The sequence below is a fragment of the Camelina sativa genome, chromosome 12 (genome assembly GCF_030686135.1).
Source record: "Camelina sativa cultivar CO46 ecotype springtype chromosome 12, ASM3068613v1".
Classification (NCBI taxonomy): Eukaryota; Viridiplantae; Streptophyta; class Magnoliopsida; order Brassicales; family Brassicaceae; genus Camelina; species Camelina sativa.
This window is the reverse complement of record NC_141891.1, coordinates 28,561,816-28,576,004: the sequence shown is the minus strand read 5'-3', so window position 1 is coordinate 28,576,004 and position 14,189 is coordinate 28,561,816. Positions and strand designations below refer to the sequence as shown.

The 14,189-nt window shown below is 44.4% G+C and overlaps 3 protein-coding genes across 3 annotated transcripts; 1 reads left to right on the top strand and 2 right to left on the bottom strand.

Moving 5' to 3' along the window:
- The first annotated feature begins 135 nt into the window (after positions 1 to 135).
- Positions 136 to 2,612, top strand: LOC147931003 (uncharacterized). Its single transcript, XM_087477130.1, has 5 exons — positions 136 to 390; positions 469 to 709; positions 791 to 1,501; positions 1,569 to 1,696; positions 1,770 to 2,612. The coding sequence occupies exons 1-5, from the start codon at positions 136 to 138 to the stop codon at positions 2,610 to 2,612; spliced, it is 2,178 nt and encodes a 725-aa protein (XP_087333256.1).
- A 713-nt stretch (positions 2,613 to 3,325) lies between these two features.
- Positions 3,326 to 3,841, bottom strand: LOC147931002 (uncharacterized). The gene has a single exon (XM_087477128.1). It carries the CDS (start codon positions 3,839 to 3,841, stop codon positions 3,326 to 3,328), a length of 516 nt encoding a protein of 171 aa, XP_087333254.1.
- Positions 3,842 to 3,901: 60 nt separating this feature from the next.
- Positions 3,902 to 5,855, bottom strand: LOC147931001 (uncharacterized). The gene is made up of 3 exons (XM_087477127.1): positions 5,636 to 5,855; positions 4,262 to 5,514; positions 3,902 to 4,192 (listed from the first exon to the last, which is right to left on the bottom strand). The coding sequence occupies exons 1-3, from the start codon at positions 5,853 to 5,855 to the stop codon at positions 3,902 to 3,904; spliced, it is 1,764 nt and encodes a 587-aa protein (XP_087333253.1).
- Positions 5,856 to 14,189: the final 8,334 nt, after the last annotated feature.

Sequence of the window (14,189 nt, the reverse complement as noted above, 5' to 3'; positions counted from 1 at the left end):
TCTACTCTTAAATTTCAGTGTGCTTTTGTTTTATTCTGCGATTCTCTCTCGTTTCTTCTGTTCTTCGTTGTTCGCCGGAACTCTCTTCAACTTTCTCTCGCCTAGTTCAATCTTCTTCGTTTTTACCCAGAAAGCATGTCGCCTCTGAAATCTACACCGGGTAAAGCAGTGAAGCCTCTGATTCCTGGCGTTTACGGTCCCCATCAGCCGTCGATACTCTCTACAGAGAATATGGCCGAGATCAGGGGGTCTACCGGGATTCTGCCGGAGATCAAGATCATATTTACTGAAGCTCACGAGTCCCTGGAGAATCCTTCTCCCGGTTACTGTTGCGCGTTTGAGATCTTTTTCTCGGCGTGCGGACTGTCGTTCCCTCTTTCCGAACTCATTGTAAAGATGATGTTCGAGTTGGGCTTCGCTCTTCCTCAGATGTGCCCGAACTTTGTTCGAACCGTCCTGTGTCTTTAGACTCTGGGGGAAGAGTTTGATTACAAGCTATCCTTGGCTGACTTCCTTCAAGTTTACACAGTGAAGACGGGTCGCACCAAGGATACGCTTTACGTAAGTCCGCTCTCTGGACTGAAGGTCTTTGATGACTTTCCCAAGAAGGATGAGAAATGGCGGAAATCTTACTTTTTTTTCCCGGTGAACGATCTCACGTTTGGCCACCTCTCGAGTTTGCATGTATCAAAGTGGACTTCGAAAATTGGTAGAATGGTGTTCCTTGTTAGGTACGGCCTTTAGGTTTTTTGTTTCTTGCTTCTTACCCTTTTTCTTGCTTCTATTTCAGATCACTTCGAGCGCGGTCTACTTTGCCCCACGTTCGCAGAGTTCTTCTCGCGGTTCTGCAACCGTGGTCAGATTGCCTGGGATTCCTTTTCGTGCGAAAGAATTAGAGAATTCGAGGTCAGACTCAGAGGACGTTCCCTTGTTTGCTCTGATCATATAAGCTCTTCGGAGATAAATTACAGAGAAGAAAGAGCTTGCAGGCTTGCTGAGAAGGAAGCGAAGAGGCAAATGGCCGCAGCTCTTGCCGAAGGCAAAGCCTGCATCCCTGCCAAGAACTCTGGTTCTTCAGCTCCCGAGGTAAGCAAGACTTTCGTGTTCCCAGCTGGCCCTTCCGAACTCCCTGCTGATTCAGCCGGACCTTCAGTCGGTCCATCCGAGCCTCCTGTGATTGTCCTTGCTGATTCTAGCAAAGGACTGCGGGAGGTCGTGGCTCCCTCTCCACCAACAGGAAAAACTTCTGCTGAGGTCAGCTCCCAGCGGGTTGATTCATCTAAGAAGAGGAAGGAACATGAGACTTCCACCTCTTCCCGCGAGAAGAGCCGTGCCCGGACTGGTCAAGAGATGAGCGAAGTAGATCCAGTTCGAAAGATGGGAGTCCCTCCTAGGAGAAGAGGTCTAGGGAATTTCCTCCCACTAAAGAGTCCGGGGGTGTCTCCGGGACGCTACCTTCGAATGAACAGCGCCCTTCTCCCCGAGGTGAGAACGACCCAAGGTGTTTTTGCTTTTCCCTTTATTATTCCAAATACTTAGGTTAAAATAACATCGCTCAAATTATGCAGCTCGCCCAGCTTCTCCAGCTGAACTGATGAGGAGCTACACATGGCCTGAAGTTCGGATTCTGGCGTTCGCCAACATGTCCGAAGTCAACCGTGCAAACTTTTTCCGCTTTGCGGATAAGATTGGCGAGGTTAGCGACCTTTTTTTGTTTTCCTTGTACTTTATTAAAGGCTCTTTCGTTTTTAACAAGCCTACTTTCCCAGCTGATGATCGAGTTTAACACTTCGGTGGCATCTTACGAAGATCAGCTGTTTGCTTCACCCTCGTCGTCCGAGGTGAGCCTTCTCAAAAAGAGAATTGCCGACCTAGAAGCTCAAGTGGCAGAATATTCTAAGCTAGAAGCCGAGAATGCCAAGACCGTGGAGAAGGCCGAACAGATCCGGACTTGGATGAAGAAATCTGAGGTAGAGGTGCTTGATCTCGGGATTGCCAATGAGGACCTCCGAAACAAGCTGAAGAAGGCGAGCGACCTTTACTACCAGGCCACAGAGAATGAGAAGGTGGCAAAGAGTAAGTTGCACGAGGTCGAACTCCGCAATCAGCTTCTGGAAGCCGGTAACAGCTGTGAGATCGAGAAGGTGCGGAGAGAGGAGAGACAAGCAATGAGGCAAACTCTCCGTCCGGTTATCGAGGAGGTGAAGGTTCAGTTCGAGGAAAGGGAGAAGTTAGCTCTAGCAAAAATCCAAGCTGCCGAGATTAAAGGTAACCGGATGCTGATTGAGGAAATCTCAAGGGGAGAGATTCAGGACATGGAGGCCGAGCTTGGACTTTTGCGAGCTGATGAAGAGAAAGCCGACGAGGAGGTCTCGAAGGTAACCCTCTACGATTTTGACCCTTCCGCATTTTCTAGCCTCTTGGTAGATACGCCCGAGCTGTTATGCAACGAGCTTCCCTTGAGTATTACAATTGATGAGAATTTCGGGCGAATGTCGAACCAGGGGGTGGACGCCTTTCGAGCTGTTACCAGATCGGAAGTGGAGATCGCAGAAATGAGCCTAACCCTTCCCGAAGCGGCATCAGATCCTTCTCTCCCTTCTAATATTTAGTAGACTTTTATTTCGGGGTTGTTTTGGCACAAGGTGCCCCCTAGTTGTTTTTATTTTCTTTTTGAACCAAAGTCGGAGGTTTTTGGTCGTGGTGACCACTCCGTTCGCGCATATTTTCGAACAAGTTTTTTTTTAATCTTCATACTCTCCCAACTCCGAACTCTACTCCCGCAATCTTTATTTTAAGTTCGCAGAACGAGATGTCTTTAGTTTGACCCAGAGTGAAAAAAAGGTTTAATCCCTGATCATATAATCCAGAATTACACGATATGAAGTAAAACTTCGTTCAAAAACTCGTGAAGTTAGACTTAGGCCTTTACTGATAGTTGCGAAGTAGACTTCGGCTTTTAGTTTTTAAAGAGGAAGAAAAAGAATGTCTGCTTCCTGAGTACGAAGTGAAAACTTCGGTTTTAATTGCTATTTGCGAAGTTAGACTTTGGCTTTAATTTATATTTTCGAAGTTGGACTCCGGCTTTATTTGATATTTGCGAAGCTAGACTTCGGCTTTAATTGATATTTGCGAAGTTAGACTTTGGCTTATGTTTGTTTTTACGGGGAAACCATTATGAACAAAGAGTTAAGAAAACTTTTGATTTTATTAAAATGGATAGCTGGACCCGAAGTGGGCTGCCTACGTACCCTTATCCGGATCAAGCCAACCGTAGTTCGATACAAGAAAACAAGCTGTAAAAAAGTTTAAGGTGCAAAGAGTTCTAGGACCTCGGGACTGGTTTTCCCTTTGAATCCTCCAGCTGGTAAACTCCATTGCGCACTTCACGAGTGATTCTGTACGGTCCTTCCCAGTTGATTCCCAGCTTCCCTGCGTTGAGCTCCTCGGTGTTCTCGTAGACTTTCCGAAGGACTAGATCGCCGACTGACAAGGGCCTGCTTTGGATTTTGGAGTTATAATAACGGGCTACTGCGTTCTGGTAGTTCTGAATCCAAACTGAAGCCCGATCCCGATGCTCATTGATTGTATCGAGGGTATCCTGTAAAAATTCCTCATTTTCCACAGCTTGGAATGGGTTTAGCAAGGTACGGACTCCAGGCACTTCTATGTCAGCTGGGACTACGGCATCGACTCCGTAAACCAAGGAAAAAGGTGTTTCATTAGTCGCCCGGCGGGGTGTTGTTCGGATTGCCCAAAGAACGCCCTGCAGCTCGTCCGGCCAACGCCCTTTACGAGAATCGAGCCGTTTCTTCAAGTTAGCTAATATGACTTTGTTCATTGCTTCGGCTTGCCCATTACCTTGTGGGTAACGAGGAGTTGACTTACTGAGTCGAATTTTTCATTTCGCATAAAACCCTTCGAACTGCGAGGAGGTGAACTGCAGACCATTGTTGGTGATGATTTCATGAGGAACGCCATAATGATAGATTATGCTTTTTAGCACGAACTGCTCTACCTCTTGGCTCGTTACTCTCGCGTAGGCCGCTGCTTCTACCCATTTGGAGAAATAATCAGTAAGAGTAAGCACATACTGAACTCCTCCCGGTCCCCAATGTAAATGGCCAATGATATCCATAGACCACCTCATGAACGGGTAAGGTGCAGAAACCGACGACAGGAGTTCGGTAGGCTGATAGATTGATGGAGCATGCTTTTGGCACTACTCACAAGTTCGGGAATAGTTTTCGCAGTCTGTGACCATAGTAGGCCAGAAATAGCCTTGCCTTTTGATTTTGAAGGCCAGAGTTCGCCCTCTGGAGTGATTTCCATTGGGACCATCATGAACAGCTCGCATTAACATCACGGGCTCTTCGCCAGCAATACATGTTAGATAGGGACCAGCTACACTTTGGCGTAGGAGTACTCCTCTGTAGATGCAATACCGTGCGTTGACGATTTTGAGTTTCCTGGCTGCCCATTTGTCGGCTGGGAGTTCCCCTTTTTCCAAGTAAGCCCAGATCGGGCTCCGCCAGTCTCCTGCCGGCTGGGTGTTCGTACTGCTCGAAGTGGAGTGCGGGTTGACAACTTGGTCGACAACTGGTGAGCTAGATGGTTCCGGAGTTTGATTTGTTCCCTGCTCCACCAGAGGTGGATGAATATCGTTCGGAGCAAGCGTGATAGGAGCTGAGTCCTCCTGTGACAAGGAGTTCGAAACTGCCTTGCAAACTGCCTCTTCAGCAGCTAATCGTTTCTTTATTGCATGAGTAAATACATTCGAGCTCTCTAATCGAATGCTTGGAAACTCAATGACCTCGACGGGGATAATTCTTGTCATTGTAGGATCTGAAGTCGATGCCAGAGCTGCTAAGGCATTCGCAGCAGAGTTTTCACTACGTGGGATCTTAGTGATTTCAAAATCCTCGAACTTAGTTACTAATTCCCAAGCAGTAGACAAATGAGCCTCCATACGACCATCCTTTGTCTCGTACTCCCCTAAAAACTGGTTTGTGACCAGCTGCGAATCACAAAAAGCTTGGAGCTTTCTGACACCGATCCCTACTGCGAGGCGTAAGCCAGCGAGGAAGGACTCATATTCGGCTTTGTTATTTGAAGCATTGAATGCCAAGAGAAACGACTGCTCAATCACTTCACCTGTAGGAGAGGCGAGACGAACCCCAATTCCTGCTCCCGATCTAGAAGATGCTCCATCTACATACAATGTCCATGGGACGTCGATACTGTCGCTGACCGAACAAGCTAGTGGGAGTTCTATCAGGAAGTCTGCCAGAACTTGCGCCTTAGCACAGGTTCGAGTTCGGAACTCGATGTCACATTCACTAAGCTCGATAGACCATTTAGCTAACCTCCCAGACTGGCTTGGACTATGCAACACTGTTCGAAGTAGTTGCGTCGTTAAGATTACGATTTTATGGGATTGAAAGTAAGGTCGCAACTTTCTTGCCGAAGTAACTACTGCTAGGGCCAATTTTTCCATCATAGGATATCTGGATTCTGCCCCAGAAAAACAACTTACTGACATAGAAGATTGGTCTCTGCTCCCCCCTTTCTTCTTGAACCAAGACTCCACTTACTGCGCTGTCCGAAACAGCTACGTAAAGGAAAAGTGGCTCACCGAACTCAGGTTTAGCCAAGACCGGAGGTTCAGATATGTACGCTTTCAGCTGAGCGAATGCTTCTTTGCACTTCGCATCCCATAAGAAGTTCTTCCCCCCTTTCGTAAATAACTGGTAGAACGGGAGGTATTTGTCTGTAGATCGGGAGATGAAGTGGTTGAGAGCTGCGATTCGTCCGTTAAGAAGTTGCACTTCGCGTAAAGTCCTAGGGGAACTCATGGATAAGAAGGCATTAATTTGCCTCGGGTTCGCTTCAATTCCTCATTTTGTGATGATGTATCCTAAAAATTCCCCTGATGGGACAGCAAAGGTGCACTTTGTGGGGTTAAGCTTCATCCCGAACTGGTTCAAGATGTCGAAGCAAACTTTCAAGTCTGAAAGATGCGAGCTGGCCTCCATAGACTTCACCAGCATGTCGTCAATGTAGACTTCCATGGTTTTTCTGAGCTGATGCTCGAACATTCGGTTTACTAGTCACTGGTAGGTTGCTCCGGCGTTTTTTAACCCAAAAGGCATCACCTTGTAACAGTAAATCCCACGGCCTATAATGAATGCGGTCTTTTCCTGGTCGTCCGGGTTCATGAGGATTTGGTTGTAACCATAGAAGGCGACCATGAAAGACATCAGCTCGTGGCCCAAAGTGGACTCAACTAGCCTATCGATATGTGGAAGTGGAAAGCTGTCCTTGGGGCACTCCTTATTCAGATCGGTAAAATCGACGCAAACTCGTGATTTTCCATTCTTCTTCTTAACTACCACTGTGTTTGCGAGCCATTCAGGGTACTTTACTTCGCGTATCTGCCCTGCATTTAGTTAACGTTCCACCTCTTTGTTAACGATTTCAACTCGCTTAGGATCCAGTTTCCTTCGCTTCTGCTTTACAGGTCTGAACGTTGGATCCACATTTAGCTCGTGTGAGATTACCTCCGGACTGATACCGGGCATTTTGTCTACGGACCACGCGAAGGTGGTCATATTTTCCTTCAGAAAAGATATCAGACTGGTGCGGAGCTCACTATCCAATCGGCTCCAATCTTGATTTCATGATCTGGAAACCTATCATTGATGAAGATAGACTCAGTGAGGTCGCCTTTTAGCTGTTTCCGAACTGGATTCTTCGGGACCTCGAGCTGTGGTTGCTATTGAACCAGAAGCTTGTGACTCACGAGATAGCAGTTCCTCGCCGTCCTTTGGCTCCCTAAAATCTCTCGATTTCCTTGCGGGGTTAGGAACTTGATGCACTAATGGTACGTTGAGGCTACTGCCTTCATCTAGTAAAGCCAAGGTGTTCCCATAATAACGTTATAAGCCGCAGATCGGTCAAAGACTGTGAACTCCACCATTTTTACCACTCCTTGAGTGGAGACCGGTAATGTTATTGTTCCTAACGACATCGATGTCTCACTCGTGAACGAGACCAAGGGAGAAGGTGGTCCCACAATGTGCACTCTTCCGATACCCATTCTAGTAAGCGTTTCGAGGAATATTAAGTCCACCGAACTGCCAGTATCTATGAAAATCCGGCATACCTCGTGGTACGTAACGTCTAGTGATATGACGAGTGCGTCATCGTGCGGAGCATCTAGTTCCTCGGCTTCTTTCTCCGAGAAAGTGACTTCGGGTAAGATACTTGTTGTGACCTTAATTCATATCGGCTGAGGGCTCGTGAGCTTCCTCTGATGGTCTTTGATCGCTGTGATGGAGTTTCGAAAAAGGCGTGAGCCCCCCATTATGACGTCGATACTTTTTTTAGGGGCTTTGTTCCCATCTGTTTGCTTTGGTTTTTTCGAGGGTGGAGTGTCCTGTCCACTTCAGAGGTTGCTTTCTGCTCCAGCTCCTCAATAGTTACGTTCGGCATCTCTCCGGAAACGTATTTTTTGCGAGAAGGTGCATCAGCTTCTTGCAGTCCCAAGTTGAGTTGGTATTGGTTTTGTGGAGTTCGCAATACGTTTCCTTATCTCGGACCCATTTGTTACTTGGGAGTACTCCGCTCTTGGAGCTTGGTGAAAATGGGGGTTTGGACGGTGAACTCTTTGGAGAATTCTTCTTGGGAGATTGGTTGACCACAAATGTGCCATGTCCGGACTTTGGAGTGGAAGGCGGAGTCTTTTTAGCAGGTGCTTCGAACCGAGATTTGCCTGTACGTGCAACTTTATGTTTTAGTGCACCGGCAGCCTTTTCTTCCTCTACAATTATCCAGTTTGAAGCCCGGTGTAATGCGTCATGGATGGTTGGGAACCAATTTACAGTCAACTCTTCGCGGAAACGAGATTCGTGCCAAAGGCCATTTTTTAGTGCTGCCAGAGCAGTCGAGTCTGAAAGTCCCGGAATCTGGACCTGGATTTCCTTGAACTTTGTTATATAGGACCGGAGAGACTCTCCGGCATTTTGGCTCAAATTCCAAAGCTGAACGTCTGTTACCGCGGTTTCGATTAAGCTAGAATACTGCTTAATGAAAGAGGTCAACAGCTCCGTGAAGTTATTTATGGAGCCAGCTGTCAAAGATGCGAACCAAAGTAGAGCTGGTCTGCAGAATGTTTCTGCGAACAACTTGCAATATCCAGCGTCTGCTTCATGAGGCTCGAGGTCCACGCGGCTAGCTGTTAACAAGAAGGTCTTGAGATGATTGGTCGGATCTCCTTTTCCATCGTAGCTCGAGAATTTAATTTTGCCAGTATCTTTGACGCGGACTCGGGCTACTTGATCAAAGAAAGGAGTTCGCTTTGATTCTTCGATCACCCGAAAAATATACGGTGCCGAAGTGGTTGCACTATGCATTACAGATCGCATGTCTTGGATTTCACTCTTCATACGGAAGATCTCGGGGTTGGTGGCATAACCAGGAGTCGGACTGTTTCCGCCCATATGGGGAGGAAGACGAACTGGGACTTTGGAGGATCCAGCCATATCGAGCTGAACCGGAGTATGGCTATCGCCGTCCAATGGTGGTGCTGCTTGAGTACTTAGCTGGGGTGGGAAAGTATTTCCCGGAGTGGCGTTTGCTGCTGCAGGCTGCGAGGTGAGAGGCGGAATGACGCCAGTGAAATCCAAAGCGCGTCGGTGAGGGTTTTGATCGGAGGACAGGAGATCGACCCGATCGGCGTATGCGCGGTGAGAGGCTGAAAGGTCGGCTACTGACGTAGTGACTGCCTCCAAACGGGTAGAGACCTGCCCTTCCAGGCTGTCAAAACGCTCGGTAAGAGCAGCGGAGGCTGCTTGCTGACGGTCGGATTTCTCAGTCAAGTCCTGCAAAAGTTTCTGGATAGTTTCCAGAGTTACCTGATTGGAAGAGTCGGTAGCCATAGCGGTGTTTGAATAAAGCGGGTTCGGATATGAAATCGGAACTAGCAAGAGTATAGTTGATAACTCCCCTCCTTCTAGCGCCAAATGTGAGAACTGAAACTAGTTCTCCCCTTCCGAAGTGATTTATGAAATGGAGGAGCTTACCACCGTTAAAGTTCTGAACTGACTTGAGAGTATCTGAGTGCTAAAAGCGTATATTATTGCTTGAGTGGAAAAAAGTTTGATCCCTTACAATGATTCCCCCCTTACATATTTATACTAACCAATTAATTACCCAATCAATGCGTAATTAATTTTACATTGTTTTCGCGTCCTAATTAATCTAATTGAATGCGGGAATCTTTGACCAAGCTTGAGCTACGAGCTGATTAATATGACGCCTCTCTGCGTTCTCTTCTTTTCTTTGGGCCTGATGGGCCGACCAACGCTACACCCTTGGCCCTTTTAGCGTACCCGGCCCAGGCCCTTTGCTTGTTTCTCGAGATGGCGAATCGTGGGTACAACAATATGCTTGACCATACAACAATATGCTTGACCATTAATCATGACCTTATATTGAACCGACGTTACACAACACATAATCCAGGATATCCACTTTTCACAAAAGCCGAACTGCCTGAGTAAATGTGCGACAAAAGACCAGTTCACCCGATCATAAGCTTTACTCATATCCATCTTGATAGCCATGAACTTTCCTTTACAAGAAAGGTTGGTACGTAGACCATGGAACATTTCCTAAGCATTCAAAATATTATCCAAATTAAACGACCCTCAACAAATGACTTTTTTTAAGCACGTTTTGTGGATTTTTAACAAATTTTGATAATAAAGGCTCCTTTCCGATATAAAAAGACATTTAGAACAAAATTGGGCTTTTAAAATAAGTTTTAAAAGAAATATGGATTTTTTAATAATCATTTTTAGGCTATTTATTTTATCTTTTCATAAAACTCTAAGTCTTTTTGGCTTATGGAATTTTTTATAGTAGGTAAGCTTTAGGCAGTCGCACTTCCTCCTCACCCTATTGAGCCGGACCTGTCAATGAAACCGCATAATTCACTTATTTTTACATATAATATCCAGGAAAAAGAGCTATTTCTCCAAAACTAGATAGAGACCGAGCTTTGACCCTAATTTATATATCCATCAAAAAAAGTTCTACACATATTTCTCACTGAAACAAAAGTTCTATATTTAAATCTCCCCAAATTAATAGTTTTAGATATATTACCCCATAAATCTGGGGTTCATCGGTTTATTGTTCGCTTAAACAATTATTAGACAAACAAAACCAATTAGAACTAGATTTAGATCAGATTAGCATCTGATTAACACCTAAAACAAAAACATCCAATCGATGAAACAGTGAGCAAACGATAATCGATGTTACTTCTGTAACCTCACATAGTAATTTGACCATATTTATTAAAATCTATAGCAAATTCTCTATTCTTACAATAAAACAAACTAGGTAGTAATCCGTGGTACAACACGGAGAAAAATATGTTTTCATATAAATTTAAAATTCTTAAATTGCTTGTTGTAATTTTTAATACTATAAAGATAGACACTAAAACCTGTTATCCATAGTCGTCCCGTCTTGGAAAAAGGTACTCATGATCTTAGGATCGAATAAAGAGTACTATAATCCTATTTCTCAAGGGTAATTGTCGAGCATGAGTATTCATCTTTTTAAAATTTTCATATAAATTAAGAAAACATTTAATGTTTAGTTATAAATGTAATTTTTATTTATAATAACATATTTCTTATAACTATTAACCGATTATTTGGAGGCAAAAAATACATCAATTTTGCCATCAAATGTGCATTAATTAAAAAACATTTAAATTCTCAATTAATAAATCTTGAAATCTATAATTTCCTAGCATTAATTAACAAAATTACATAAAATCAATCTTTGTGATACAATTAAAAATCCTAAAAAAATATATTTTATGATACAAATGGTGTATATTATCTCTAGGAATAATATACCTAATACTAAAAGATACATGTTGTAAATAGAGGTTTAGGGAAAACTCTTATTCTTCTTATTCATAATCTCAAGGAGGGTTACAACATATATATAGAGTCTCAAGGAGACTAAGTACAAAACCGACTAGGAATAATAACATGGCCGAATGGGCCTTTAACACATATGGCCGATGGGCCTAAGTCTAATGGACCGTACATAGGACTGATAGAGGGCCGGTCAGGTTGAGTCCACCAAGTGTTTTACAACACTCCCCCTTGGACGAGATGACCGTGCCTATGCGAGGATGGGATCGCTGCAATGTGCTAAGGGGATGCTGCCTCATTAAAACCTTACCAGGAAAACCCATTGGGACAAAACCTTAGTGAAGGAAAAAGAGTACAACACACATTGCTCCCCCTGTTCCAAGCATCACTCTAAGTCCTTGAGCCTCCGCATTCCAATCTGGTGCGTGAGCTTCTTGAATGTCGTCGTCGGTAATGCCTTGGTGAAGAGATCGGCTGAGTTGTCGCATGATTGAACTTTCACCACTTGAACCTGTCCAGTTTGCTGTAGTTCATGTGTGTGGAAGAACTTTGGGAGTATGTGCTTCGTCCGATCTCCCTTGATGTAACCATCTTTGAGTTGCGCGATGCAGGCCGAGTTGTCCTCGTAGATGACCGTGGCTTCTTTGTTGTCTTCTAAGCCGCTATCCGTCCGTATATGCTGAGTCATAGACCGCAACCAAACACACTCACGGCCGGCTTCATGTATGGCAAGAATCTCCGCGTGATTTGACGATGTGGCTACTAAAGTCTGTTTCATGGAACGCCAGGAGATCGCCGTACCACCGTGCGTAAACACATAACCTGTGTGGATCGGATAGATAACCTGCATCAGCAAAACCAACTAAACCAACTTTGTTATGGTTAGTATAGTAAAGACCAAAGTCTGCCGTTCCCTGAAGGTAACGCATAACATGTTTAATACCATTCCAGTGCCTTTTGGTCGGACAAGAACTGTATCTTGCCAGGAGGTTCACGGCAAAGCTGATATCTGGCCTAGTGTGACTAGCCAAGAACATTAACGCTCCTATAGCACTGAGGTAAGGCACTTCAGGACCAAGAATTTCTTCATTGTCCTTCTTAGGAGCAAATGGATCTTTATCCACTTCTGTACTTCTCACAACCATTGGGCTAGTCAATGAGTGAGCTTGCTCCATATTAAATCTCTTGAGTACCTTTTCTGTATATGCCTTTTGATGCACAAGGATCCCATTGTGTCGATACTCAAGCTGTAACCCCAAACAGAATTTTGTCTTACCTAGGTCTTTCATCTCAAATTCTTTCTTAAGATATTCAACTGTTTGGGAGATTTCCCCAGAGGTTCCGAGGATGTTCAAGTCATCCACGTATACTGCTATTATTACAAATCCTTTGTTTGCAAACTTCTTTATGAATATACATGGACTGATCGGGTCATTCCTATATCCTTCCTTGGTCAAATAGTCACTAAGTCTATTGTACCACATTCGACCACTCTGTTTCAGTCCATAAAGCGATTTGTCTAGCCTTATGCAGTATTGTTCTCGAGAACCACCTTTCTTGTGTTCTATACCCTCTGGTAATCTCATATATATCTCATTATCCAGTGGACCGTACATATAAGCAGTTACAACATCCATTAACCGCAAATCTAATTTCTCTCTAACGGCCAGACTTATTAGATACCTAAAAGTCGTTGCATCCATCACAGGGGAGTATGTCTCCTCATAATCTATGCCGGGTCTTTGAGAGAATCCTTGTGCCACAAGCCGTGCTTTGTATCTCACAACCTCGTTGTGTTCATTTCTCTTCCTTACAAAGACCCACTTATGTCCAACTGGCTTTATCTCATGTGTTATCCTTAAGATCGGACCAAACACCTTTCTTTGCTTTAAACTTTTTAACTCCACATCAATGGCTTCTTTCCATTTAAGCCAATCTTTGCTTTGTGTACACTCTAGTATAGATGTGGGTTCTAAATCCTCATTTATCTCAAGTGCTACATTGTATGCAAATATATCATTGTCGACATCCTTTCGGTTCCATTGTACACCAGACAACACATAATTGATTGAGATCTCATTGTTGTCAATTCCTTCAGGTTCTTGAGTCTCAGCGTCCTGAGCCTCACTTGATACCTTAGGATTTTCTGTGACAACGTCTGGTTTTTCTGTAATCCCTATGGCCTCGGTCTGATTTGCACCTCTTTTACTCTTCCGAGGATTCTTATCTTTGGAACCTACTGGTCTACCCCGTTTCAAACGTGGCGTAGACTCTGTAGCAACTTTGTCATTGTGTCCCTTGTGAACATCAATACGTACTGGTGCATTACAAGCTGGTATGTACGATTTTGTTACTCTCTTTGGGTCAGCAAAGGAATCTGGCAATTGGTTAGCTAGCTGCTGTAAATGAAGTATCTTCTGAACTTCTGCATCACATGCGTGTGTGCGAGGATCTTGCCAATTCAAGGATGTTTGATTCCATGTGATTTCCTCTACCAGCTTATTAATCTCTCCCCCTAACTTAGGGAACTCGGACTCAATGAACTGACAGTCCGCGTATCTGGCCTTAAATAAATCTCCTGTGAGTGGCTCAAGATACCTTATGATTGAGGGATAGTCATATCCCACATATATTCCCATCCTCCTCTGAGGTCCCATTTTAGTTCTCTGTGGTGGAGCAATTGGTATGTATACGGCACAACCAAATGTCTTTAGATGGGACAAGTCTGGCTCTTGACCCGTTAATAGTTGGGATGGCGAATATTTGTGTTCACTAGATGGCCTGATGCGTATGAGTTCTGCTGCGTGTAAGACCGCGTGTCCCCAAGCGGACACGGGAAGCTTCGATCTCATTAACAATGGTCGAGCTATCATTTGTATACGTTTAATGAAGGATTCAGCTAATCCGTTTTGTGTATGGACATGTGCCACAGGATGTTCCACACTCACCCCCATGGACATACAGTAATCATTAAACGTCTGAGATGTAAACTCACCAGCATTATCAAGACGTATAGTCTTAAGTGGAAAGTCCGGAAAATGTGCTCTTAATCGAATGATTTGAGCTAAGAGCTTAGCAAATGCTAAGTTTCTCGTGGATAACAAGCATACATGGGACCATCTGGTTGATGCATCTATCATCACCATAAAATATCTGAATGTCCCACTCGGTGGGTGTATTGGTCCACATATGTCACCTTGTATCCTTTCCAGAAAGTGTAAAGTCTCT